The sequence below is a fragment of the Odontomachus brunneus genome, unplaced genomic scaffold, assembly GCF_010583005.1.
Source record: "Odontomachus brunneus isolate Ranch 3 - 2012 unplaced genomic scaffold, Obru_v1 Obru_scaffold_144, whole genome shotgun sequence".
Classification (NCBI taxonomy): Eukaryota; Metazoa; Arthropoda; class Insecta; order Hymenoptera; family Formicidae; genus Odontomachus; species Odontomachus brunneus.
Window position 1 is genome coordinate 906570 of NW_022639594.1, and position 27245 is coordinate 933814.

The window sequence follows — 27245 nt, forward strand, 5'->3', positions numbered from 1 at the left end:
CCAAGAGCCTTCCCAGGATGTCTTTCGGATATTTTGTGCTGTTTGGATAACATTCTAAATACTTCTTTTATGTCATTCTACATTATATATTTATTATATATTTATCTACATTATATATTTATTATATATTTAAGTATTTACTTACTGTTTACAGATTCCGTCGTCGGATTATTTCTTCTACGTAATGTCAACTAGGTATACCGATTTTACAGATTATAGATACAAATTTAAATTTTTTCGGTTAGCTGCCCTGCACTGCTTGCTCTACCTCCAGACCTAGGGCAGTCAGTTCACTGAACTCGCTGCACTAGTTCAGCCTGCACTGTTCGAAAGAACACATTTTCTTGCACTGTTCTGATCGAAAGAACGCATTAGTGCAAACTTCGTGAACTAGTGCAGCCAGTTCAGGTCGAAAGAACAAACTTAATGCTTTAAAGTGTCAATTGAAGCGATACGATTGGTCTACTCTGAAGCATTCACAGCGTTAAACGGACCTTAGCCAGGTTGTCCTATATTTTCCGCGGAAAATTTAAAAATTACATCAACGGAAACATTGGCTGCGTTCAGCAGAGAAAGCTGCTTTGTAACTGTTGTAAAATTTGTGAATCTGATTGATACATGCTCTTGGATTCAACCAAAATTAAGAGCATACTCCAATTAGATTCACGAATTTTACAAAAGTTGCAAAGCAGCTTTCTCTGCTGAACGTAGCCATTCGTTAAAGTTGCAACGCGACAAGCTATTGAAGACAGACAGTTCGATTTTTAACTTGAGAATGAGGACTTTATGCAGTTAGCTTTGTTCTTTTATCGTCACTTTGTTGCAGTCGTTATACATGCTATCTCCCATATAGCACAAATCTCTAAGAGACTACTTAGTGACTTCTTAGAGTTCCAAAAGAGTTCCCAAGTTCTCCAGAATACTTTTAGAATTCTTTAAGAAGTCTTAGAGAATTAAACTATATTATACAAAAAGGGGAATAATACTTTTTAAAACTAATATACTCGTTACTAATTGAACACACACAAACTTAGTGATAAGAAATAACTATTACTATTACTAATTTTAAAAAATTACTCATTAATATTATTATTATTTAAGAACTAAAAAGTTATTACAAAAAGTATTGAGTTAATACTGTTTTCACCAAATTTTGATTACATATCCTTTTCTTGATATTCTGATGCTGCTCATTTCATATACATGTATTCTACATGTATTCACAAATAAAATATAAAAGTTTCAATTGTATTTGTTATACTACCAAATGTAATATTACCAAATGTAATATTACCCAAGAAATATAATTCCCCTCATAATACAAAATCTTGAAAGGATACTTTGGGACTTGTGTGGACATTTAAAAGTCCTTGAAATATTTTTAGGATATTCTGAAGACTTATGCAGACATTTAGCAATCTTTTAAATCTTGTGCTATATGGGTTTGTTATTGTAACAGTTACATTTAAAAAAATTAATGTCTTTACTAAATAATTATATACAAAAAATAACTTATAATCTTAAGAACATTATGTAAAGGTTACTCATTACTTATTGGAGAAACTTATTATTATTATTGCTAATCTTGAAAAATTATTTATTACCGTTATTGCTATTCAAGAAGTAATGAATGATTACAAAAAGTACTGAGTTAGTACAGTTTTCATCAAGTTTTGAATATCCTTTTTTTGACGGTTTGATACCGCTTGTCTCATGTACATATATTTTCACAAATCAGAGAGCCATAAAATCTTCAATTATATTTATTACTATTACCTAAGAAATATAATTCTGCTACTGTACTTACAGTTACATTTATAAAAGTTAATGTCTCTATTAAAGTTACAAATAAAAAAGAACTAGTAATCTTAATAGGATTATGTAATACTTATTTCTTAACAATATTTAAATCATTATTTATTTTTATCAGGGACAAGCATTGTCAAATAGTCTGTCAAAGTACAAAGATTCCATTATTTCTTATTATTAATTCTTTCAATGTTAACATAATTATACATGTAGGTAAAAATAATTTCACGCTTATTATACATATAAGTTAGAAAATTCTATTATCTTTTATTTCTGTATTTAATAAAAACTAATAATAATTTTGTTTTTTATTTTATTATTGTTAATTATATACATTTATACAGTAATTTTGTAGTTCTTATAAATATAAATTAGAAGAACATTGATCTTTTTATTGTCAGATGTAATGAGAATATTCTCGATCCTTATTTCACTTTTTGGTTCATTCAAGAATTTGTAATATTTCCTTACTGTATATCAATATAGAAAAAGGTGTCAATTTATTCTAAAGAAGAATCAGTACTAAATAATTAGGAATACACAGTCTTCTTAAAAAGATACGAATACAAGTCTATTTTGATATTTAAATAAAAATAATCATCCAATATAATACTATGTATTTCTCTAATTTTTTTTTTAAAGTAACATTTCAAGCATCTTTTTAAAATAACAAAATAACAAGATTTTGTTCCAAATCTAATCAAATCAAAAGAAAATTATGCGATACAAAATCGAAAATTTTCAAAATGGCAGTTAATTACTTATCATATAATTACGTCAATATGTAAGTTTATAAGCTGCATAACTAATTTATCTAATACATGGCGTAATTATAAGCAAGCAGATGAGTTTGCCGATTCACTTGACATTTATGCATTGTTGCAATATATTCGTCAGCCGAATACTTATAATATTATAGATACATTTTTCAGCTATTTTAAAGGCTTGATATCAATTACTTCACTGATATTCGGTACTGAAGTACGCTGATGTGCACACAGATTAACCTGTGCATTCACTATAACAATTAATAGAATCATAAAAGGCTATGCTTACATCGAGCTCGCAATATCCGTAATATAAATTTTTTGGTCATGTGACCAAATTCGTCTCGTTATGTTATTTCACTATATGACACATCAGCTATACTCACATTAACGATTACAAAATACATACAAACCAGAGTCTTCAGCGGCAACTGATTTAGAGTTCAATAGCAAAAAGAATGATCGTCCCTTTACAAAATCACGAACACACACTTTATTATCACATTATGCTGCTAATCATCATCATTAAGAAACTTGTCTAGTGGATTCGGGCCCATCCTTTTCGGTTTATTCGTCGATGCTTTCTCCGTACTGTCAACTGAAAGAATGTCCGAAATTTATAAAAAATTTATAATATAATAGTTAAATGTATGGACTCAAGTAAATATACTTTAAAGAAATATATATGCAGAATATATGTGAATTAAATTGAACGTTCTCTTTTACATAAATAGTTTGTAAAAAGGTTCAGATTTTTTTTATCAAACGACTAAATTTACAAGAATCCTGTAATATATATGCAATATGTGAGAGCTGTAATTAAACAACAAGATAGAAATAAGTAAACTAAGAAAATAAAGTAAAGTAAAAGATTACTTGTTGGACGTTGTGCATTGAGACAGCTAAGCCACTCTGTCATGCTGATCCTTCTATCGTTGTTGATATCGCAGTATCTTGGCAACTTCTTGCCACATCTCCGAAGCTGCTTGTTGTTTGCCACCATCACACGAAAACTTTTCCATTCTTTTCTTTCTAAGACCTATATACAACATGACAATTGTACAAATTTTTTTTTACATTGCAAGTAATTAATTAAATGTTTTATCGGCTTTCAACTATTATTTTACTAAAAGTCGATATATATTTTTTTACAAATATCTTTCTTGTAATATAATCATTTAAAGATAAATGGTACATTTAATTTCATTTGATTTCATACGTTTGTATAAAATATCATGAAGGGAGAGCTATGAGGTAGATTATTCAAATTCTTAAACAATTAGATAAACATACTTTCGAAGATAAAGAAATACAGGTTTGATAAAGAAATAGGTTTGTATAAAATATCATGAAGATAATCATAATCATTTAAAGATAAATGGTACATTTAATTTCACTTGATTTCATACGTTTGTATAAAATATCATGAAGGGAGAGCTATGAGAGAGATTATTCAAATTCTTAAACGATTAGATAAACGATTCTTAAACGATTAGATACTTTCGAAGATTAAGAAATACAGGTATAAGTGCCTTTCTCGTTAAATATCCTAAATTAAGCATTCCTAAATATCTTACCTTCTATCTACCTATCTAAGATACCTAAGTATCTTACCTTGTTCTTATTCTTATCAAGCATCACGAAATGCCATGTAGCTATCCTCTCCTCCTTAGAAGCTGGCCAGTTATCGGTAGTCTCATCGGAATCAGTGCTCGATGCTTTCATCTTTGTTTGCATGAGCTCCATTAGGTCTCGGAGAAATAGTTGTTTCTTTAACTCTGGACATCCTGTTGACATTAAATAATAATAATCGATACGAGACAAGAAATTCATTTTTTACTACTAGTAATACAAAGTAATTATTATGCATAATCCCAGACAACATAATGTCTACAATCGGGACATAAGACGTCTTAAAGATCATCTTTAAGATGTCTTTCAGACGATTTACGTATAAATATCTTTAAGGCATCTTAAAAACTATCTTTAAGACGTCTTATGTCCCGATTTTAGACATTATATTATCTGAGATCAGAAAAAAATTTTTTAAATGCAGTTTATATATGCTTGCCTTTCATAGGTCTGCTGGGAGTCGGGACTGGATTGCAATTTGGCGCGGTATCCTTCCCGGATGTTCCAGGTATAGGTTTGCCCGTATCTTGATATACGCACCAGCAATAACCTGAGTAACATTGTATTCGGAGATATCTTCCATCGGGTGTGCATTGAGGTACGTAAAACTTCTTTTCCGATTGTATTTGATCTTCCAACGCCGCTTTCCTATCCGCCGTACAGTCAACCGCTGTAAAAATTATAATTAATTATTGTTTAACTAAATAAATATTAAATAGTTCCCCTCTAAAGGAGAGAAAGAATTATTACGATGTGAGACAACAAACAAACAAATGTTGTGTTAGAGTAACGAGTAAGGATCATTGCGAGATATCCGTATGAATCAATTAATTCACGTTCAACTAACAAACATTGTTAAATGAAGTTATATGTTAATCACAATTAGAAATGACACTTACCATCATTTTCCTCCTTAGTATCAGTAAGCTCGTCGGTAAACGTCGGTTTCGTATGAATAGGTGCAGGGCTACTTTTCAAAACTGCGAAAAATACTGAAAGTTAGTGTAGCGCTGTTCTTATATGAATTTAATGGAACACAGCCACCGATTCCTTGATCCCCAAAACTTTGAAATATTGAATGTGTCCGAACACACATTATCTCTTTATCACCGTGAAACGCGCAAAGCAAAAAAAATCATCATTTATTAATTATTGTATATGACATTACCATTTTATTAACTGGTGTTAAAAACAAAACAAGTACAAAAAATGAAATACACAAATATGAACAGAAACAAAATACAAATCGTACAAAATACAACTGAATAAATGACGGCTAGAAATAAATAACTTAGTGGTGTATTTTATTTTTTGACAATACGGTATTGCAAACTTTTAGATATTTTGTGAAAAGTTTACGATGTAATGTGTGAAAAAAGAGGAAAAATAAGAAAAAAAACAAACGTGTGTGTCTGCTCTCACGAATCAGCACCGATGATAATTTACAAAGGAGTTTTGCGTAAAATGTGTTTTTGTGTAAATTATGATTGCAATATTTTGTTCAGCATGTATATTCTGTACAGCTTGCGAGATTTAAAACTAATTGTTAATTGCAGTGGTTTATAAACAAAACACGATGGATATATGTACAGTTTGCAAAGTTATTTTGTAAATTTATGTTATTGACATCAAAGTTTCTGTATTTCACAAAGTACGTATTCACAGAGAAAGCGCTGCCACGTAGAAGCTCATTGACTTATTATTCATGAATATAACAAAACACAACTATGCATTTTAGTTTCTTAACAATTTACTACATAAACTATCTAAATAATGAGACAATAACAAAAAATTATAATTAATGATTAATCTTAACGATATCAAAAGGTCTTCTTTTTATGTTTCTCAATTTTATCAAATATTTTACAAATTTTATTAAATATTTTACAAATAATACTAATAATTATTTAATCATATAATGGATTATTATTTAATTAAAATATATAAAAGTACAAACGTGACAGCGCTTTCGATTTTCATGACTAGGACTCACCTTGGTCCGTGGCCCGTGTCCTTTGGGCCTCAGGGACCTCGGGGCGCTCGTCTGCGGGGTTCAGCGACAAGAACAAATGTACTAAATGATAACAATGATGTCACTCAGCCGACCGGCCTTACCTATATATGTACAATTTTTGTTTTGTGTCATTCACGCATCGCAGGTTTATTTTAGCACAGCAACGAGCGGGCGAACACGGGTAATAGTTCAGCAACGACAGTTAATTCCACGTGCGCGCGCAAAAACAACACATGCACGTTAATGTTAACCATTTGCACTCACTCATTTATCTGATGTGTTGCGTGTGTTCGATTTAGAGCATTATTAAAATAGCATTATTAAAGTAATAGTGTATTGAAAGAAACAAAATTGTATGGAATAATCGTAATATGTAGAATAGTTCTCGGTAAATCCCTAGGATTTAACTGGTTCTCTATTCCGTAGCAAATATTTCTACAAATTTACACACATGTGTATATGTGTGTGTATATATATATGTATGTATGTATGTACGCTACCGATTCCTAAGCGGTTTTCGCGGATTTTCTTTAACTGCATTTCATAGAGATATTGTGCGATTTCTCTTTCTCTCTTTCACTCTCTTTCTCTCTCGTAGAACATAATTTTTTTTCCTTATCTTCCACAATTTTCTCTATGGTAATTTTTAATTTAGTCACGATTAGTAATTCTCGAGCAATTCTTAATGATATTCAGATCGAGGAAACGCGCTGGCTGTTAAAAAAATCGATTATATTTAGCAAAAAAAGGAATGTTTTACTGCCGTTGTTATCTATCAAAAAAGAATACATATTTCTTTCTTTTTATACATATAAAACATGAGAACGGATTGTAACTTTATCTTTTTTATCGGAAGCAAACGTATAATTACGTAAATTACTCTATTTATATCATTTGTTGATGTTAGGCTGGTGCAAAAGGTATTTGCATGCAAACAATTTTTAAAATACGACTACGTGAAAGAAGCGCTATCTATTTTTACTTTGATTTAGTGTAACTCTCTACTCTTTCTCGAAGTTTACGTGCCGAACGTTCCATTACTTTGTAACATAACAGTAGTGATGACCCCCAGAATGTTCTTCCAAAAGCACTTCGATAAAGGAAAAACAAACAATCGTTGAATCACGGTGTCGATATCATGATTATACCCTCTAATTTGCTCTCACAGTTACGTGCGTTCTGTGCGAATCAATTTTACTTCAAGAAGAGTGGAAGTTTATCTCGGAACTTCCACTCTTCGCGGAGATGGAGATCACACGAGCGTCTCACGTCACGTTCAGGATTTCACGCAGACACCGGCGGTTTACTCGTTATTAGACGGTTGCAAATAGCAAATAATCTTTGTCGTCGCGACGCGTGGGCGAGGATTTAGCTTCGTACACGAGGTCAATTGCTTCAATTCCTCAGCGACCGGTCGCCGTCCGTGTGGGCAAACTTCCGGCAGGATTCGCAAATGTTAAGCATACGGATCGGCGCACGACGGCGGGCCGCATGTGCTCCTTAACGCGCGTGACATCCTGTCGCGACACGGCGCGGCGTCGTCGTCGTCTTCGTCGTCGTAGTCGTTGCTTTAATTCAAGCAGCGATTTAGACGCCGAAATGACGTTGCTCTTCCGGCATTACGCTTAACGCAGAAAATTGCCACCGTCGTTCCCCGCGTATGCATGCTCGCCGCGTAATTTTGCGCCGTCGCCCACCGCCACCATCACTACCACTACCACCACCACCACCACCACCATTATCACAACCATCATCATCATCATCATCATCATCATCATCATCATCATCATCATCACCACCGCTGCCGCCGCCATCGTCATCATTATGAAAAAAAAGAAAAAAAATTTGGAGGAAAGCGCATGCAGTATGTGTTAAACTTACGAGTGAAATCATTCACGAGGCAAGCACCCCATTCCTGCTTGGATAGCTTTAAATCTCGATTTAGGTCGCACGTGCGGGCGAACGTGCGTGCGCACTTCTTCGGTCTCACCGCCTTCTTAGCAAGTCTTCTAAGCTCCTTGTACTCCGCTCTGTTCAAGTAGCCGTCCCCGTCCTTATCCAGAGTGGCGAATTTCCACGACAGCACTCGCTCGACCTCCTTGTCGCCTAACAAGCAACATATATCTCAGCATCTCTCGATATTGCATCCGTTTAATATACCGAGTGTTTGAGCAGAAGTACGCGTGAATCTTCCGTTGCCCACAATTAACCGAAACGAACGAGTCACTCTGTATTATCGAAACCGAAAGTCATTATTCTAACTTTGAAAAAATCAATCTTTTCAGCTACGTTCAAGCGCACGCGGTTCAATTATCCAGTTCAATGAGCATCATATATTCTCGTCAAATCTTTAGCTTTTTCCCTACAACTTGTATACTGTTTTAGAGATCTGCGTTTGATTTCCTTGTTTTAAGATGCCAAGAATATCAATGATGATTGATTCTTGACGCGTCCGGAAGCGTCTTAACGCGGAATTTAAAGAACTCTGGCTAAATTCATCATATTTCTCTCAAGTATACGAATAACGCGTATGTCGGGTGTAACTCACCATCAGCGGAGATATTCGTCCGCCTGTACTCGATCTTGAAGTTCTCGATGAGGTTCGCGTTGAACTTGGACTTCTCGTTGCGATCGCAGGTATTCCGGTGCCGGTTGCTGTCATACTGCCTGCGCTGTTTCCAATTCGGCGAGCGCCGTGTCTGGCCGCTCCTAGTGGAAGCAGCAGATCTGGAGCCGGGTCTCAAACATCGTGGTCTTTCGTGTCTTACCGACGTGTCGGGCAACGGCCGACCTTGCGGCGTCACGCACCAGCAATACCCGGTTTCCGTGTGACATTGGACCGGCGCGTACGTACCGTCCTTCCGACAAGTGGGCTTCGTGCCCGCTCGTGCGGTCATCCTCGCCGACTCGCACGCCGATGTATCTAAACAATCGACCAAAAAATGCTTTATCATACATCAGTAATCGAAAGGTGAAGAGTGATTCCCTCGATAGGAAAGCAACGTAGCCTGATATTTCAAGTCCGCGTTTATTTAACGAATAATCATGACTTCTCATAAATCTCCCCGATTATTCATCAATCTGTACTTCATACGAGTATAATAATCCAAACAGACGAATAGCTTATGAATATAAGCTTTGTTATTGATTGTACCCTCAATTAAAAATTGTAAATAATTTACAATCTACCGATCTTGAAAGAGAAGAGGAAATCGATAAGTGAATATATGGGTTCACAAAGATTCATTAATATTGTTAGATTGGTCGAGAAATGTATAATAATCTGTGCGTAAAGGGATTATTGAGAATATAAGATGTAGGATAATATATTGAGAGAAAGAAAAAAAAAAGTAATAAGCAAAAGAAGCCAATCTCAAAGTCAATCTAAAGTTGAAAGATTTGGTACCCTCCACGAGCGTAATCTTAACGAAACTTTTGGTACGACGAGATAAGCATGATTCCATTTAGAAATACGCAGTTTAGGGCGTTCAAGATACCTACTTGGACAACGTCCAGTATGTCTGATAAGGATGGACTCGCCTTGGCACTGCATAGAGATAACTTGACATTGATTAGGATATGTGACTTGGTCACTTCCGCACACCGGCATGTTTCCACCGCCGCTCATCATGCACTCGGCTATCCTCTTCCTACACTCCTCCTGTAACGAAAAATGAAAATATCATACATATTAGACGCCCATCAATTGCAACATATATCAACAAGTAATCTCGCGGATCCGATGAAGCGGTTGCTATCTCCAAAATAATAATCCTTCGAACGTCATCTCAGAAACTTTTCAATCCTGCGGCTTCGTTGATTTCCCGCGTTTCTCGACGGATATTTTTATACGACGCGAGAAACAAGCGCGATTCATGTTCGATTGCAACCTCATTGGAACGTACGGACGTCTGTCTGAGCGCGGAGCCGCGTACAGGAAACGAACGGAGCATAGCGGGGTTAAACAACGTCTACTGTTCCGACGCCTATATATAACCGCGCGGGCATTACGCGTACGATATCACGAAAAATCCTCGGCGGCAATAACGAGGCGCGCGCGCCAACAAATCGCGCTTTCTGTTCTCCTCCCGTCAGCGACGTTCGAGCGACGTCCGATCGTGTCCGAGGTGGCGCCAACCCAGCTGCATTAGGCATGCATTATCAATCATTGGCATTCAGCGTGTCGGTGTAACGCGCCGGGTTGCAATGCATCGCGTGGCAGTGCGCCATGCAGCACCGGTGCATCGCCGCGTGACGCATTCCGAGCGCCGCGGACGCGTCGTGCTGCAACAATCATTCAGCCTCTCTTCCTGATTTATTGGAGTGCCGCCCTCTTCCTCTCTTTCCTCTCCCTTCTCTCTTCTTTGCCACGACTGATCCACGTCGTGGCATTGGAGTTAGACAACGCACAACCGGAAGGGGGCGACGTCGACCTCGTGCGGAAAATAAGTCGCGAACAACGCGCGCTGGAATTTCCCTCGGAGATTTGCGAGTCTCCAGATTGATTTTGGCTCGATAATTAAATTAAATCTCGAGCACGTGACGCGAATATTGCATTCCTCGTCTTTGATTAATTTTCGCGCGGTGAATCGCTCTCTCTCTTTGCGGTAGCTTCCTTTCGTTCTTTTTGTCCCTCTTCCGTCTGCTCGTCTCATGTAATTGCTGTACGCACTCGACGGTGCCGGGAGGTGTGTAATATTCCGTAATCGTTCTCGGTGACAGCGCGCGCTTAAAAATATTTTTCGCAACGAGATAAACGCGACTGGGTTTGCACGTGAACGGCAAGCACCGCGAAAGCACCGAAAGAATGTGTTTAAGAAACCTGTTTGGGGAGAGCCGATGTCTTACCGGGTCCTCTCTTCTTCGCCCTCCCCTGCTCGTCGTCTCACGCACCCGTCGTCTACTTCCCCTCCCCTCCCCCTCTTTGGGAACTAACTCTTCGCGTTACTCTCGGCAACAGTCCCCGATGAACATGTGCGTGTCGAACACACGCCAAGAAATTTCCCCCCCGAAAGCTCACCCACTAGTAGATATTCCTCGCTCACCTGTATCGAGACCGAGGAATATCGATCATGTGAGTTGACTAACTAGATTTAAGAATAACTTTCTCTTCGCTTCTGTCTGTCTCTTTGGATTGTACTTGTGATTATAACACAAACGGAAGAAAGGAATCATATTTGATCTCATATCAAAACCCTTTTCATGTCGATGCAATTGTGAAGCAAAGCACTCATCCTTCCGTCATTTCTCACACGTCGGAGAATCTCATCTAAGCAGACGCGAGAGGAACATTTATTTTCGCAACGCTCGGTTTATTAGCCTCTCCTTATAAGCTGGTTCGCTAATAAACCATCATCTCGTGCTTAGAATCGATCACGCTACACCGTGGTCAATTGTCCGTTGCGTCAATTGTCAAGCCGCGAGTCAATTGCGGCCGTGTGGCGCCGGTCTCTGTTTTTTGCTCCAATTCCTGTCGTACCGTCATATATCTCGATCGTGACGCTCGCGCGAAACCCGCAATTAGCGCCAGACTATCATGGAAATTATGGCACGATAATTGACGTCTTTGTGCTCGACGACAACGTGCCGCTTACCGTGCACGCGAGCTAATAATTAACGGTTGCCCCTGACGAAGTGACGTAAATAACAGAAAATGGATGAGTGGCTAAAACACAACATCAAACATAGTAACGAGATATAGAGACGGCGGAAAAGGGGGAGGGAGGAGTGGGAAAATTTGTTGGACTAAAAAAATGCGAATTAAGAAGCAAAGTCTAAAATATAGTATCTCGTACACTGTAAAAACTGTAAAAACTGATATGTTAAATTTAAAATTTCATGTATCCCGAATCATCCACTCTCATTTATGTGTAAATTTAACACAAAACAAATGTGCTAAAAAGTAACACGCATAATATGTAAAAAATTAACACAAGAATTTAACACTTGAATATCATTAGGAATCACAGTTTGTGTTAAATTGACATATATACAATGTTAAATTAACTAAAATAAAACGTTACTTTAACATCTAAGAGAAGTATTAATTTATGGTTTTGATGAAATGAAAATGTTAAATTGACAATCTAGGTCTGATATATTAAATATGTCAATTTAACACAACCTGTGATTCCTAATAGTATTCAAGTGTTAAATTCTTGTGTTAATTTTTTCCATATTATGCGTGTTACTTTTTAGCACATTTGTTTTGTTAAATTTACATATAAATGAGAGTGGATGATTTGGAACACATGAAATATGTTAAATTTAACATATCAGTTTTTACAGTATAGAAAACTGTCAAAATTTGTCACTCTTTTCGATACTTAGACTAGTTGTCTCGATTACATCTCTACTGGCACCATAAGACATTTATACGCAGGAATCGTGCGTTATTAATGAGATGCGTGAGTCAAATCTCGAAGGTCGGCATGCAAACGAAAAAATGCGGCTGAGATAAAGATGGAAAAAGAATGATGAGGGGAACAGTATAGCGCGATTATTTACCGGCGATCAATCGCTCCGGCACGCAACCGGAACAATAAAAGAAAGGTTTGATAAAGCAGAGAGTGTTCCTTTGCAAATTTTTTCGTATCTATACAGAAAAAAACAAACTAAACCGTGGAGAAAGTTTGACTTATCGACATAAGAGTTTTAATTCAACTCACCCACTATGATTTTTTAGATAAGATTTTGGAAAAAATCACTTTTGATTTTATAAACCATGTTTTACTCACTTCTTTTCTATTTTTTCAATTTATTGTTTACCTTTTTTTTCTCTCTTTCTTTCTTTTTTACAATAGAATTTTACACACACTCAAGCGACATAGCGACTTGGCCTTTACTAGTTCTCATATCCATTTGTAAGTTTTATGAAACTTTTGACACTTCACCATTAAAAATAAAGATATAGCGCAATAAATGTCACAAATATGTACCCTTATGAAATACAAAGTATATCCTTACTTTATTCCCAGGCGAATCTCATTCGTGCGCCTCGTTTATAGCGCAGCAAATTGAATCCAGCGAGATTGCACCGTTTCAACGACCGGCTTTTAGCAGAGACGTCGATCGTACAGAGTGTGATAATAATGATTTTAACGTACAGCTACTCGGTTTCTCGTATCATTAGGTGATCAAAGCCACCTAATTGTAGTCTCTCGTTAATCGGTACACGACCGTTGCGGCACAATGTGGCGAGATGAGAAATGTCTCTCTTTCTCTCTCTTGTTGACGGGAACCCAGACGGGAAGGGAATAAGTTCGATGGTTACTCGGCCGTCTTTATCATAATTAATTCGATAAGGAGGAAACGAATGACCGCGATATAAATAAAAACGATTTTCTCTCTTAACGGCTGTGCAACGGGAGTCATGCGTACATACGATTCCAACCGACGGATACACGCTGTCGCTATCGCCGCGGAAATTGATTGGACCTCACGATTTCTTATTCACATGTAATCTCGCGCATACGCATTCCCTCGTGCAGCATCGAGAACGATGTTTCATCTCGCGGCTACGTCGCGGAAAAGTACCTCTATATCCCGTCATTATTCGTAAAATATATATTTTACGTTACGAAACGTGTGTGCCTTCTTGTGAATTGTGTGTTTTGTCTGTGAATTCGACAGAATATTTCGTTCTCCCTCTCTTTTCTCTCGTAACTCTTTAATTTATTAACTACGAGCATGTACCGCAAATGTTGCTTTCTAACTCTCAATATCATAGGGATTTACATGACGCTATTCAAAAGATTTATTATAGCTGATGGTACGTACAATTTGTATATTACAGATAATACAGTTTGATGATATCGTGCCCCCTCTGGCGCTCGATCACTAATTCATTTCGGAATCTCTCGTTACGCGCGGTATTATCTTGGTAATTGTAACTAAGTTAGCCGTGAATACGATACGGCAAAGTCGCGAGCAATCGTCGGCCCGGCGATAAGTTATGTTTATAATTAACTAGGAAAAATCGTACCGTTCGCAAGCAACTTTAATTGCGACGTTGTAGGCACACCGCGGTTTACCTTTCTTCTTTACTCACCACAAACAAAAGGCTACTTGTATCGCAGCTCGGGTCGTTCGAGAGTGTGGGATAAAGAGAAACATTTACATTGAGCGCAAAACCGTAATCGTTTTCGTGCGCCGACAACGAGAGCAAGTCGAGGATGAGATGGTATTAAATGAGATTTGAAAAGCGAGGTATTAAAAGAAATCTTGAATTTTCTGAAATCGTCTGCCCCAGTTTTAGTTGAATGTGTCAGTGTCCCGAATAATATTTTCAGCGGCGTCGAGAACGACGCTCTTTTCTCTGTTGTTTTTAATCTGTTATTCTCAGCATCCTCTCTTAATTATACCTCTTCATCGTCTCTAATGTGCAAATTTCTAGTCTTGAAGTGAGTCAGTGTACTATGTGAGTCAGTGAGTCAGTCTAGTGGCAGTTGAGAGTCGACACGTGCGAATTTACATTTAAAATTACTGCATTTATAAAATTAATTCGATAAAACGTACTTAATTTTCTTAAAAATAGCATATGTTATAATGTAATGTGTACCTTTAATGTGCAACAACTCAATATGTATATTTCAGTCGTGTTATACGACATAAACCTAAATAATTAATCCCTCTGAAAATGTGTAAAAGCAAATTAAATTTATTATATTACATTAATCTCGGTTTGAAAACGAATATATAAACCACGTACATATAAAAACGTACATATAAATTACACTACCTTATCTTTATTTCTACTTGTATTCGCCCAAGAATAACATTCATTTCTTTTCATCTTTGCTATAAACAGCATCCAAATGTCAAATATTTGGATAAAAAGTCGCATAAATCGTAATAATCGCATGCCTTTAACACCCTAAAATGCTGGTGCGAATAAATTTCACGCACCTAAAGTAACAAAGACATTTTATCACGTATACGAAGATTAAATCGCAAGACTCAAAAAGTCTCACAAATTATTATATTGACCATCTATCTACTTGGGATCACTTCAAATTTTTATTTGCGTAATCGTAAATATATAATAATAAACCCGAACATTATAACATCTTAAGAATGTAAAATATTAAAAAATCCTAGTATTTCAATTTCTAGTCAATAATTCAGTCCTATAATAAGTCCTATAAAAATTCAATAATTTGTCAAAGCTATACGCATAAAAAGTTTACTAAAAGAGGAAATAAAAAATACATATATATTTAAGTTAAAATATGTAATAATTTATATAGAAAAGTAAAAATAATAGAAATACCAGTAACATGACTGACCAAAAAGAAAAAGGATGAACCCAAGATAAAAGGACTACCTGAAATAATCTAATCTTACAATAGATATACGAAAAATCTTTTAGAGTCTACCATAATAATGAAAAACGATAAGACCTGAAAGACGAGACTAAAAATTCAAGAATTTAAAAAAGAATTAAGTTTCAAAACATAATACAGTAAAAAACTTTGAGGATAAACCTTTTCTCTGAAGCTTCGATCATTTGTAATTGTAATAATATAATCCGAATCTGATCTAAGAAGCCGAATTCTCTTCTGGGCGCGCAGCGTGAAATTAAATACTCGAGTTGCTCGTCAAATAATTTATTAAAAAAATGAAAAAAAATTGGAGTTCTCACTCCTTTCGTTAATTACCTTAGCCGTTTTGGCGGTGCTGGTCACGGCGTGGAGATTGGCGACGATGAGCAACAGGAACACTACGACGCGTATCGTCGGCAGCATCATTGTCTCGTGTTCTCGTCGGCACCTCACGTTTTCGGACAATGACAAAAGGGATCGAAGTCGTTGGAGTCCACGGAGGTAAGGAAGAAACGAATAAAACGCACACACGCACGAGCACACTCCGTGTATTCACATGCACCCACTCGTTCCCGCTGCTGCGTTCCCGACGCGGCGCAGCATGTTTCCCCGCTTACCTCATTTGACAGCGTGAGTCCCGGTGGGACCGCTCTCTCGGCTCTACGATTACGACTACCAGCCACGGGCAGTTTCGCGGACGGTCGAGAATGCGCGTCGCCGACCGAGAGAGCTAAAGGAGCCTGCGAGATAGGAGTCCGTCGTCCGTGCGCGCGAATCCCTTTCGAGAGAGCAGCGTTACACCACCGAGTGCGTCCGGCGACCGCGACCAACCGTGGCGAATGCTGCGGAGCAACTGGCACTTGCCACTTGCTTGGCCGCTGGAGCAGCCTCTGACCACGGCCCGATATTCGCCGGGACACTCCGCCGCTGTACTCCTCTTCCGACGATGACGACGACAACGAACGCCCCGGTGCTCCGCGATCCCTACATCGGGAGTAGGGATGTTCACGAATCTTCATAATATAAACACTTAGAGATATGAAGACCTTGTCGTTGACGTCGTCGACATCGTTGTTATCATTGTCGACGTGCCAGTGTTTCAACGGAACTCTACCTTCGATAATTGATCGAGCAAGGGCGCGGATTCCGATTCACTTGGGCATCGCCGCGCGCCGCGGCCATCGTCCACTCCAGCACACCTGTTCACTCAGGTATGCGGCGATTTTCACCTCTCCCTCGCACTCGCTCTCCGTTCTTTCTCTCTCGTTCCCTCGCCGTCACCGCCGCCGCCGCCGCCGTCGCCGTCGTCGTCGCCGCCGCTGCTTCCCTTCGCCTCCTCACCCGCGAAGATGGTTTACCGTTGCTTTGCAGGACCGAACGATCGGATCCAGTCATTCTGCGTAAACTTTGCACTTTCACCTTGCACCCAGCCGCGTTGTAATCACCTCACGTACTTTGTCGCGCTCCATCGCGTTAATTGAACGGTCCATTACAAAAATTGAGATCGACTCCGTCCGCTCTCATCTCGTCGTCTCTTTTGCCGTGTAAAATATACATCGTTCACAATAAGCGTGTTGATGTGAACTTTTCTTTTTTTAGTATCAACCACATTCGCACTAATTGGAGCCATTCTTCTGGAATCAACGAAGTCTTTTTATTCTGGCTGAGATGTTTTCATATAATCTGTTTTTATTTCTCTCAGTTCTGTTAAATATAGAGACGGTGCAACTATTTTTGCACTGTCATTAGCCGCGATTTGCATTAACAATGCCAAGATGCCGAGAGGACTCGAAGAAGTAAGAAGAGCGCGAAAGGCGTAAAGTCTAGCGGTTGCTGAAAAGAAGCGCTCTCTCTCTTCCCCTCTCTCTCTTTTTCTCTCTCTCTCTCGCATCAAATAGAAAAATACTTAAAATAGAATCGAGCGGTGGAAGCGATGTATCATCTTCTACGAATGCATCAGATTTGAGGTTGATGACAAACACATCCGTTCACACATTCGCGCGTGTTCGCGAGGCGCCCACCCGACATATCCTCTCTGACATTTGGGCGAGATTTATTTGAGCCAAGTTTTCCTCAACTGCGGACGGATTTTCGCATCCAGCTCAAATTGCTAGTTTATATGTCGTTTTGCGCACTCGAGCGAGTCACCAAACAGAGTTGTTCGTACGAATTTGCGCAAACACGTCTAAGTGTGTAAACGGTACTTTAAACTTGATTCATGCCAATTAGGAGAGGACGAATCGTTGTTCGCGAGTGTGTATATCTCATGCACGAAATGCCTGCCTCGTTAGGCTCATGGACCCACGCTCGCAGCAGCCGGGTTGCCGCGACTACAGGCGCCAAACAACAGCGATCGCGACGAGATACAAGGAATACCACGAATATTTCTTATCAATAACACAGTCGCGTTGTAACACTCTTGCTGCGGTTAGCAGTACGTATAATGATTTCTCAGAAATTCTCTTCCCGTTCTTATTGCAGTAGATATATGAAAGAATAGGAAGAGATAAAGCATTATTGAAAATTAAAAAAGCAATTGAAGATAAAAATGACAAGAAATAAGGAAACAAATAAAAAGTCAGAAAACAAAACAAAAAAAATGAAAAATAAAAGTAAAGATAACAACGATTATTTCTTACGGATAAATAAATTTATTAACGGGAACGCCGCGTATCATTGATTTTCCTCCGGATCGCAAAGCACTTGTTGCAGAACGCGCATTCCGTCTTCGAATTTAAGATACTTGTACGACTGTTTCAACGGTGATCCAAGCGCGGATCCTTCCAACAGAATCGCCTTTCCATCTTCCACTTCTGACAAATTCCAGATATTGCGAAAGTAAATTGTCGAAAGAAGATTGTCGATCAGAGTCGAACTGCTCCACGCGCACACGTGCACCTATATGATTGTTAAGCTTCATGAGTACAATTGCGAAAAGCTATTGAGCATGCAGTATCGCGACGTGCGTACGTTCGGAGGAAACTATTCTTTTCGAGTATCGAGGTAGCGCTTCTTGATACTCCGGACGCGAAGTGCGTCTCGGCTTGCGTAACGATAAACAACAATTTCTATCGAACTTAAGAGATCGTACACCCGAACGTGGGTTTCCCTGCTTGCAAAAACAAACTCTTAGCTTTTTATTGCGCATATGCGGTGCTTCACGTACGTTTATTTTCAGAGCCCGTGCGCATGACTTCATCGAGTGGTGTATCAGGGCGCAGGTTCTGGCAATGTGCGCGCTCGCATCATTTCCGGCAGCGTCGTCATTCAGGTAATTGTCCAAGTCATCTATAAGAAGTACGGACGGCACGGCCGCATAGGTGTGCAACTTGGCGAGTTGCTCCACGAGACTCTCATAATCTGACAGGTAGCTGAAAGCAGATACAAGAAGCATGGATAAAGGATAAACGGCCGCGCTGATTTCCAAGTAAAAAGATTCCGAAATCCGATTGCGACTCGACTGTTCGATCGAGCGAGATTCAGTCAATTTCGTTAGATGAATCCGACGCAAAGGACGATAGAGAATCAATTCGCCGCTTGACTCGATCGAGTGTCTGAACGTCTATTTTCGAACGGCACATTTTTCTGCGGCACCATTCGTATTATTTTTGGATGATGTTCACGCGATTTCCGCATTCCATCGTCGCCTTGCAAACTTATTTCTTTCGTGGAAGCATCGCTTTATAGGAGGCGTTGGTATGCGCGGTACGCGCGATTCCTGTTACTATAATAAATCGATAAGCGAAAAATACATTCATCTTCGGCGCGTCTGACTGATTAATTTCTCCCGACGTGATCTATGCCTGTCCGTTAGCAAGAAATATACGAGCTTGTAAAGCAGCTCGCATATGCTTACACGGACGTGGAATATTAACCCTTTAAAGCGCATAATTCATGGAACATTCTAGTAAAGTTTTTTAAATAAAATATTGTCAAAAACACTCTAAATAGCACATTTATAAGGTTTCAACTACCCGATCCTAAGTGGTCTCTATTGATACCAGTGATACTTAAAGGGTTAAGCGCTGGTTCGTGTGTAACAAGTGAAGCAAATTGTAACTTCTTCGTATGGCTCTTTCGCGGAATAACATTATTAATAACTCGTAACTAGCGTAATATCATACGCGATAAATTAAAATGAGGATGCAGCGACTTCGATCGAATACGAAGACGCTCTCGAGCAGAGGCGGAATGAGCGACAGCGAGCGAGAGAGAGAGAGAGGGGGGGAGAGAGAGAGAGAGAGAGAACTACACAGATCGATTTGTCAAGTCGTCTGTCGGCATGGTGGCATGTGGTATGTGGCCTTCCGCATCAGTTTGGAACGTTAACGCATTTTTGAGACACACATGCGCGCTGACTTGGTCGCTCGGTCTCTCGTTCACGAGCGGAAAGTCCGATGCGTAAATTCGCGTCGGCGACCGTCGTAAACTCGCGCCAATTCTTGACGATCAAATCTTTATGCAGCATGCGAACAGCGCACACGTGCAACAAAGTGCACGCGCGCGCTCGCGATAGGCAGAAACATGTTCCGCTTACATAAATCTCATCAGCCTGAGAGCCGCGACTGCTGGATTGCCTCTGTCGTGACAGGCCGCCGGTTGTCTTTCCAATGGTGCTGGCGTAATATAAACGACACGTCGTCCTTCCTCGGCCCAATACATTGCGGCCTGCGCAGCCAGGAAAAGCTGTGTTTCAGGAAACGTCATATCGGTCGACAGGTATTTCACGCAGCGACTGAGACCCGCGGAGAGGAAGAAAGAAAGAGAGAGAGACGAATGCGTAACGAGCCGATTAACGGTGTCGACACGCGTTGACAGTTTGATAGCTCTCGTATTACCAGCGGTGGCGACGACAGCGGAGGGAACATGTAGAGAGAAGAAAGAGAGGAGAGAAAAAAATGAGTCGCACCAGTTGGCGACGATGAGTCTATCGCGGGGATCCGGTGATTATAATTGGTAATAAACGAGAACCGCGCTGAGAAAGAGAGAGAGAGAGAGAGAGAAGGAGAGAGAAGATTCATCCGTGCTGCGAGAGTGTTCGTTATTAATGTTTTAAATAGATCGTAAACAAGATGAACTCTTCAAACGATCGATCTTAAGGAAAGCAAACTAACCGTGTTGCTCTACGCAGAAATGTGAGGTTTACGTTGATACGTGAGGGTAAATTTTGTTTGAACGTTTCGCGAGGATTAGACGTACGTTGGTTTACCAATTTCTACAGTTTGTTAGGTTTTGTTTTCAAGCTCGTGTGTATCAATCTTTACGGCAAATTTACGTCGCTTCCGTTCGCATTTTGTGTATGTACCTCAAACATAAAAGACTTGCTCAGTTCCTTCGGGCCGCATAATAAAGTCATCTTGATGTTCTTCGAGAACATAATTATACAGCGATCTGAAATATACTTCATCAAGTTTCGTTACAACAGAGGAAGAATAAAATAAGAAAAATAAGAAGAGGCGTAACACAATTCCAAAGAACGATTCAAATGTGAAATAGTTGCTTGAAACAAGTCTATCCGAAACGAAACAAGCAAAATATTCATTTAGAATATCTTTTTGCGAAATACATCCGTGATCTTATTATCGACTTTATGAAATCACTTATTATCTTGTGTTTTCCAGTCGCAATGTTATGCAAATGTTACAAATATGGCACGTACAATCTTAACAGGTTAGGAAAACAACAGTTATATGTTTGTATTATTTAATAGAATAAAAAGAGTATAAATTTATGGAGTTTACTCACGATTAAAAGTTGTCACTCATAACACTTAGGGCCACTTTCGTCAGCTTTATATCAAATCTTATTCTTGACAAAAGAAACTCCAGATACCTCGAAATCCTGAACACACCGCACATCCCGCCAAAATGGACATTACCGCTATAGATTAAGGCCATTCTACAATGGCATAAATATGTCGTGAACGTAAGAACTGACCAATCAGAGTATGTTATTCACTGATTGCTTTATTCTGATTAGTGATGTAATCATTTACGATCACTCTTACGTAATTCAACTTCAACTTCAATATTTAGCTCCAGGCGTCTCTAATGGCTCCTGCACACAGGACGCGGTAATGCTTGCCGCGTGGCAAAAGTTCGCACGATAGCCAATCAATATGCTGCTTCCGTAATAATCTTCTAGCTCTTACGGAAAAACAACATATTGATTGGATGTCGCGCGGACTTCCACCGCGCGGCAAGCATTACCGCGTTCTGTGTGCAGGAGCCATTATGCCCCAACACCATTATTCCGATTTATGATATATTTCGAGAGTAAAGTCTTGGAAAATTCCAAGGCACGTTCAAAAAAATCACAAGGTTCGAACTTGTCCAAACATGTCTTGATGTGACGGCGGCTATGCAGGATTCACACCGCGTCCGATGTCCGACGTACGACGTTCGATATCCAATAGGAAAACAGCTTTCTAATATAGAATTCAATTCTCCATTGGAAAGCTGTTCTCTTATTGGATATCGGATGTCGTACGTCGGATATTGCGCAGTGCGAATCCTGTATTAAGTCGGGACTACTCTTACGTAATTGTAGAACAGCCTTTAGAGCTGAAGAACTATCGATGGCACTATCGATAGTCACATTGTAAATTATCGATAACTATCGATGGAATAGAATATTGACTGCGTTCAGCAAAAAAACTGTTTTGCAACCGTTGTAAAATTCGTCAATCTGATTAGTACATGCTCTTGGATTCAACCAAATTAAGAGTATACACCAATCAGATTCATGAATTTTACAACAGTTGCAAAGCAGCTTTCTCTGCTGAATGCAGCCATTGATAGTTCTCGCCTTTACTACAGACTAGACAAGATGTGTTCAAACAAGTTCGGATCTTGTGATTTTTTGGAACGTGCCTTGGAATTTTCCAAGACTTTATTCTCGAAATATATCATAAATCGGAATAATGGCGTTGGGGTATAACTCTTAGAGAGGCCAGGAGCCAAATATTGAAGTTGAAGTTGAAGTTTACTACAAGATTATGCTCTATGCTCGTTGCTAAGATACAAACGCAAGAGCGCTAAGATTGAAATAAGAAAAAAATCATTTGATGCTGCAAATGTTTTGATGCGCCGCATAGACTAATCACAATCTTTCTTTACATATTATAAAGCATTTGCAGCTCCAAACGGATCGTTCCCATAGTCCAGTAATAACAAAATTCTGACATTATACGAGTTCATTATAGTTCTTCCAAAATAATTCTAAATTATTTCTCTTTAATCAAGGAATTGAAAAATGACAAAGGAAATCCTAATAATATATTTGTATAAACAATTTATTTAGATATTCCTATATACATTTTATTAACTCATATATTGATATTGTATATATCATACCTATTTAAGTCTAATCAAAGTAATACAAATGTAATTTTTTTATTCTTTTATAATTTTATATCTTTTTTTTTAAAGAGATCACATATATGTAAATTGAAGAAAATCAACGAAAAATGCAACATGAAGCAACTTCAAGAAAATTTACGCACAATAACGCAAATTTATCATTAGTAAAGATTCATTTAAGAATATGTCTCATTAAAAATTCTTGTTTGATTTGAAATTTCTCTCTTCCATTTGTTCCAATTGAAAAATGTATAATAAATGACAATGTATTGCCAAGTAACTCTTCATCCATCTCACATGATTTGTTTGTAATTACGATTGAAAAATACTCTCAAATATGAAATATTTGATAATTACATTGAAGTTATACCAATCTTATGGTAATGACATAACCTCTAAATAGTCATTAAACATCATCGGTTGCATCTTTTTCTATCTTTTTTTTTTTACCTATATGTACAAGAAAAGTATCATCATTTAATTTTAAATATATAGATACAACATGTACCAGATTTCCTGTCCTCTGTCCCATATGTGAACTTTTTAATCTTCACGAGGTCCCATATATGAAAGGATAAAAAATCTGGGACGACGCGTTTTATTATGTAAAATATTCAACTTTAATTAAAAAAGAAACATACAAAACTATTTTATTTCGATAAGTTTTATATACGTTTCAGTTGTAAATATCTTAATATGATAAAAATTATACTTCTATAAGAAGTAATAGAGAAAGTAACTTTAAAAAAGAACTTGTTAAGAATCTCGGAACGTTATCGAGATTCGTTAGAAGTTAATTTCTATAGTTAAATGAACGAAATACTTTTGTCTTAACAAAAATGCAAAGAGGAGTATTAAATTTAACGTTTCTTCTAAACGTTTTCCTAAATCTAATCTAATCTAATAAATAAAGTCAACTAAATGATGATGATTTTCTGATATGAAATTAAAGTTGAACGCTTCATTGTCGCATATAAATAATAAAAATGCAAAATAGTGGTAATAACGAGGTTTACGCATATTGGAATAAAATATGCTAAAAGACGCGATCTTGATACCCACTTTCTGCCATAGTAGTGGTGGGTTTAGTCGCTCCAGCGGCTACTTGATGATGCGGATGACGCATGTGACCTGGCCTTCTTGGAGGTGCAAGATATTCAAACATACTTTGAGTGTGTTGCGCCAACATTTTGCTAAGATCACATGGCATCGGATCAGTCCAGAAGAAATCGTGATTCAACGCCGAATCCGAATCACATCTCTTATGAGGATCGAGAATTAGGAGTTTATCCAATAAGTCGCAAGCGTATGGATCCTTCAAATATGGCTTCAATCTATCTTTGACCTGTACGAAATTGTTAAAAATTAGGTTTAGGAACACCGTCTTTTTTTCTTACTCATCACTACGCGTTGGCATTTACTTATTTTTAATATTCATTTCAATATACCTTTCTCTTTTGTCCTTTAGGAAGATCCATTTTATTGAATAAATCTAAACTTTCAACGCCATTCCATACTTCGGTCGTTATCGAGCCGCACAACTGCGAAATCAATATAAGTTGTTGTTGCTCGGTATTCCCTTGCATTATGGGCGATCTATACATTTTAAATGAAGTATTTAGATTATAATAAAAAAATCATTGTGAATACTTTTTTATTATCTCAATATATATACCTTGTCCACATTTCAGCCATGATGCAGCCAGCGCCCCATAAATCTACAGGCGGTCCGTAATTTCTATCACCAAGAAGTAATTCTGGCGGTCGGTACCACAGAGTGACAACTCTGTTCGTGTAACGATTTGAATGACCATTTTTAGAACTGTACGCTCGTGCCAAACCAAAATCAGCTAACTTTAGTACACCATTTTTTGTTATTAAAACATTAGCAGCCTTCATATCTCTATGTAAAATCTGCAAAATATATAATTATAGAGTGTCATATTATATCTTATATATGATACATTGTACTATCACAATTATCATTATTATACATCACTATTGTCATCATATTATTTCAGAAAATAAAACACTCAATAACTTACCTTATTACTATGAATGTAGTAAAGACCATTTAATAATTGTTGCATAACTTTTTTAATTTCTCCTAGACTAAATTTTACATTTACATTTGATAATAAGCCAGCTAAATCGTGCTCACAGAAATCAAATACTAGGTAGAAAGTTGAGCGAAACCGATTATACTGGGTAGCTGAGAACAAATCACAAAATTAATTATATATAAAACTTATATATCTACTTACTTATATATAAAACTTATATACGTCTAACATAATTACACAACTATAACTGTTTATAATTATGATTATACATAAGAACAATCTATTTACCTCGTGTCCTACAAATCTCTATAAGATTCACGACATTTTCGTGCTTCAACAATTGTAATATCTTTATCTCTCGTAGTGCTGTAATAGGAAACTGCAACAATATTTCAGTATAAGTATAACATACTTTTAGAAAATATTAAGCAAAACATTCCATATTAATCACATGTGATAGAAACTTACTCCTTCTTTTTCATTATCCATCAGTACTTTTTTCATTGCAACAAACTTCTTAGGGTTTTTCTTATCTCTGGCCTTAAATACTTCTCTGCAAAGTAATTAGGCACATAGTAAAATATAAAATTAGACACCGACACAGAATATATATCACCTTCTGTTACATGCTTCATGTTATAAATCCAACTCAATATATAATATGTAATAAAAAAATTCTGTTATTCTCAATATGCTATAATTAAGATTAATTATAAGATCTTTAATATGTTAAGCACCATGCTGAATTCATATCTCACTCGACCTAAATTCTTAATATATTATAATGATATATTATTATTGCTTCTATTTTTATAAATATTTAATAAATATAATAAAATAATTAGTAAGATCACTCTTAATCAGATAAATAAAATCAGCTTTTATAATAACATCCTTGAAAAAATTATATTATTCAGAATATATGAGTGATATAACAATATTAATATAACAAATTCTATTAGAGTCGGATCATATGCCACTAGAATTAAGAATAGAGGAAGAGGAAGAGGATGAAGAAGGAAGAGTACCAGAGGGAGGAGAGGAAGAGAACAAGGAAGGAGGAGGAGAGAAGGAATTTATAAGTTGAAAGGAGGGGGATAGGGTGAAGTTTAAAGAGGAAACGGAGGATTTCGTGCTGGAAGAATGTCAAAATACAGTGGAGAAGAAATGGCAAGGAATTAAAGAGAAGATACTAGGAACGATGGTGAGGAAAAAGATGAAGATAAGAAGGTGGAAATTGGGGGATAAGGATTGGTGGGATAATGAATGTAAAAGAGAGAAGAGGAAGGTAAAGAGGTGTTATAAAAGGTGGAGGAGCGGAAAAATAGGGAGGGTGCAATATATAGAGGAAAAGAAGAAGATGAAAGAAATGCAAGAGAGAAAACAGAGGGAGAGCAGAAAGAAAGAAGAGGAAGAACTGAGGATGTTGAGAAAAGAAACGGAGGTGTGGAAATATATAAATAGGAAGAGGAAAAAGAGAAGAGAAATGGAGAATAAAATTGGAGAGGAGGAATGGAGAAGACATTTTAAAGGGTTATTAGATGGGGAAGAGGAAAAGGAAGAAGGGAGGAAGAGGAGAGGAAGGCAGGAAGGAAAAGAAGAAGATGAATTGGAGGAAAGGGAAATTGAGGAGGCGGTGAGGAAAATGAAGAAGAGGAAGGCGTTTGGAAAGGATGGAGTCCCCATGGAGGCATGGATGTATGCAGGGGAAGGGATGAAGAAAAGTCTGGTGGAGTTGATGAGGGAGATATAGGAGGAAGGAGATATTCCAGGAGACTGGAGGACAAGTATTGTGGTACCGCTGTATAAGAAAGGAGATATGGAGGATGTGAGAAATTATAGGGGGATATCGCTGTTGTGTACGGCGTATAAGATATATGCGGAAATATTAAGGAAAAGACTAGAGAAGGAGGTGGAAGAGAAAAAGATATTGCCAGAGAGTCAAGCGGGTTTTAGGAAAGGAAGATCGACGATAATATTTTTGTGTTGAATCATTTAGTACAGAGGAAAGGAGAAAGAAGAGGAAAGGAGAGGTTATATGCTTTGTTTGTGGACATTAAAGCAGCTTTTGATAATGTTAATAGAGAGAAGTTATGGGAGATAATGGAAAGTAAAGGGATAAATCAAAGGATGATAGAAAGGGTGAAGAGGATATATGAAGAGACGAAGATGATGGTGAAAACAAGGAATGGATTTACGAACAGTTTCTGGACCAAAAAAGGAGTAAGACAAGGATGTGCGTTGAGCCCGTTATTATTTAGTATATATATTGCGGA

The 27245-nt window shown here is 37.7% G+C and overlaps 3 protein-coding genes across 6 annotated transcripts in view; all 3 read right to left on the reverse strand.

The window, feature by feature from the left end:
- Positions 1-2677: 2677 nt before the first annotated feature.
- Positions 2678-16387, reverse strand: LOC116850380 (SPARC-related modular calcium-binding protein 1). 3 transcript variants are annotated; one of them, XM_032828597.1, is made up of 10 exons: positions 15882-16387; positions 9724-9883; positions 8771-9145; positions 8104-8328; positions 6202-6282; positions 5108-5188; positions 4648-4878; positions 4191-4363; positions 3453-3615; positions 2678-3174 (listed from the first exon to the last, which is right to left on the reverse strand). In XM_032828597.1, the coding sequence occupies exons 1-10, from the start codon at positions 15969-15971 to the stop codon at positions 3089-3091; spliced, it is 1665 nt and encodes a 554-aa protein (XP_032684488.1). In that variant the 5' UTR covers positions 15972-16387; the 3' UTR covers positions 2678-3088. The 3 variants fall into 3 exon arrangements, with proteins under 3 accessions (XP_032684488.1, XP_032684486.1, XP_032684489.1); XM_032828595.1 differs by having other exon boundaries at positions 5108-5200; XM_032828598.1 differs by lacking the exon at positions 6202-6282 and having other exon boundaries at positions 15882-16385.
- Positions 16388-16574: 187 nt separating this feature from the next.
- LOC116850381 lies at positions 16575-21584 on the reverse strand. The gene is made up of 6 exons (XM_032828599.1): positions 21291-21584; positions 20851-20936; positions 20083-20231; positions 18712-18916; positions 18185-18443; positions 16575-17179 (listed from the first exon to the last, which is right to left on the reverse strand). The coding sequence occupies exons 2-5, from the start codon at positions 20920-20922 to the stop codon at positions 18219-18221; spliced, it is 651 nt and encodes a 216-aa protein (XP_032684490.1). The 5' UTR covers positions 20923-20936; positions 21291-21584; the 3' UTR covers positions 16575-17179; positions 18185-18218.
- Positions 21585-22880: 1296 nt separating this feature from the next.
- The window catches only part of LOC116850383 (cyclin-dependent kinase 9), a 22960-nt gene continuing 18595 nt past the window's right edge, over positions 22881-27245 (reverse strand). For both annotated transcript variants that reach the window (XM_032828601.1, XM_032828602.1), the window contains 7 exons: positions 25438-25522; positions 25258-25348; positions 24952-25118; positions 24582-24820; positions 24355-24502; positions 23969-24251; positions 22881-23356 (listed from right to left, as the gene is read on the reverse strand). In XM_032828601.1, coding sequence (XP_032684492.1) covers positions 23313-23356; positions 23969-24251; positions 24355-24502; positions 24582-24820; positions 24952-25118; positions 25258-25348; positions 25438-25522 — 1057 coding nt within the window. In that variant the 3' untranslated portion in view covers positions 22881-23312. The remainder of the gene's footprint in view (positions 23357-23968; positions 24252-24354; positions 24503-24581; positions 24821-24951; positions 25119-25257; positions 25349-25437; positions 25523-27245) is intronic.

What these genes read in the sequence shown, in the direction of transcription:
- LOC116850381 (XM_032828599.1), bottom strand. Translation starts at nt 20,922, where the DNA reads ATGTTCTCGAAGAACATCAAGATGACTTTATTATGCGGCCCGAAGGAA. An exon ending in GCAAGTCTTTTATGTTTGAG is followed by an intron (nt 20,232 to 20,850) that starts GTACATACACAA and finishes CCTGAAACACAG; the next exon opens with CTTTTCCTGGCTGCGCAGGC. An exon ending in CACGGGCTCTGAAAATAAAC is followed by an intron (nt 18,444 to 18,711) that starts GTACGTGAAGCA and finishes ACAATCATATAG; the next exon opens with GTGCACGTGTGCGCGTGGAG.
- LOC116850380 (XM_032828595.1), bottom strand. Translation starts at nt 15,971, where the DNA reads ATGATGCTGCCGACGATACGCGTCGTAGTGTTCCTGTTGCTCATCGTC. An exon ending in GACACGGGCCACGGACCAAG is followed by an intron (nt 5,201 to 6,201) that starts GTGAGTCCTAGT and finishes ACTAACTTTCAG; the next exon opens with TATTTTTCGCAGTTTTGAAA. An exon ending in TCCCAGCAGACCTATGAAAG is followed by an intron (nt 4,364 to 4,647) that starts GCAAGCATATAT and finishes TAATGTCAACAG; the next exon opens with GATGTCCAGAGTTAAAGAAA.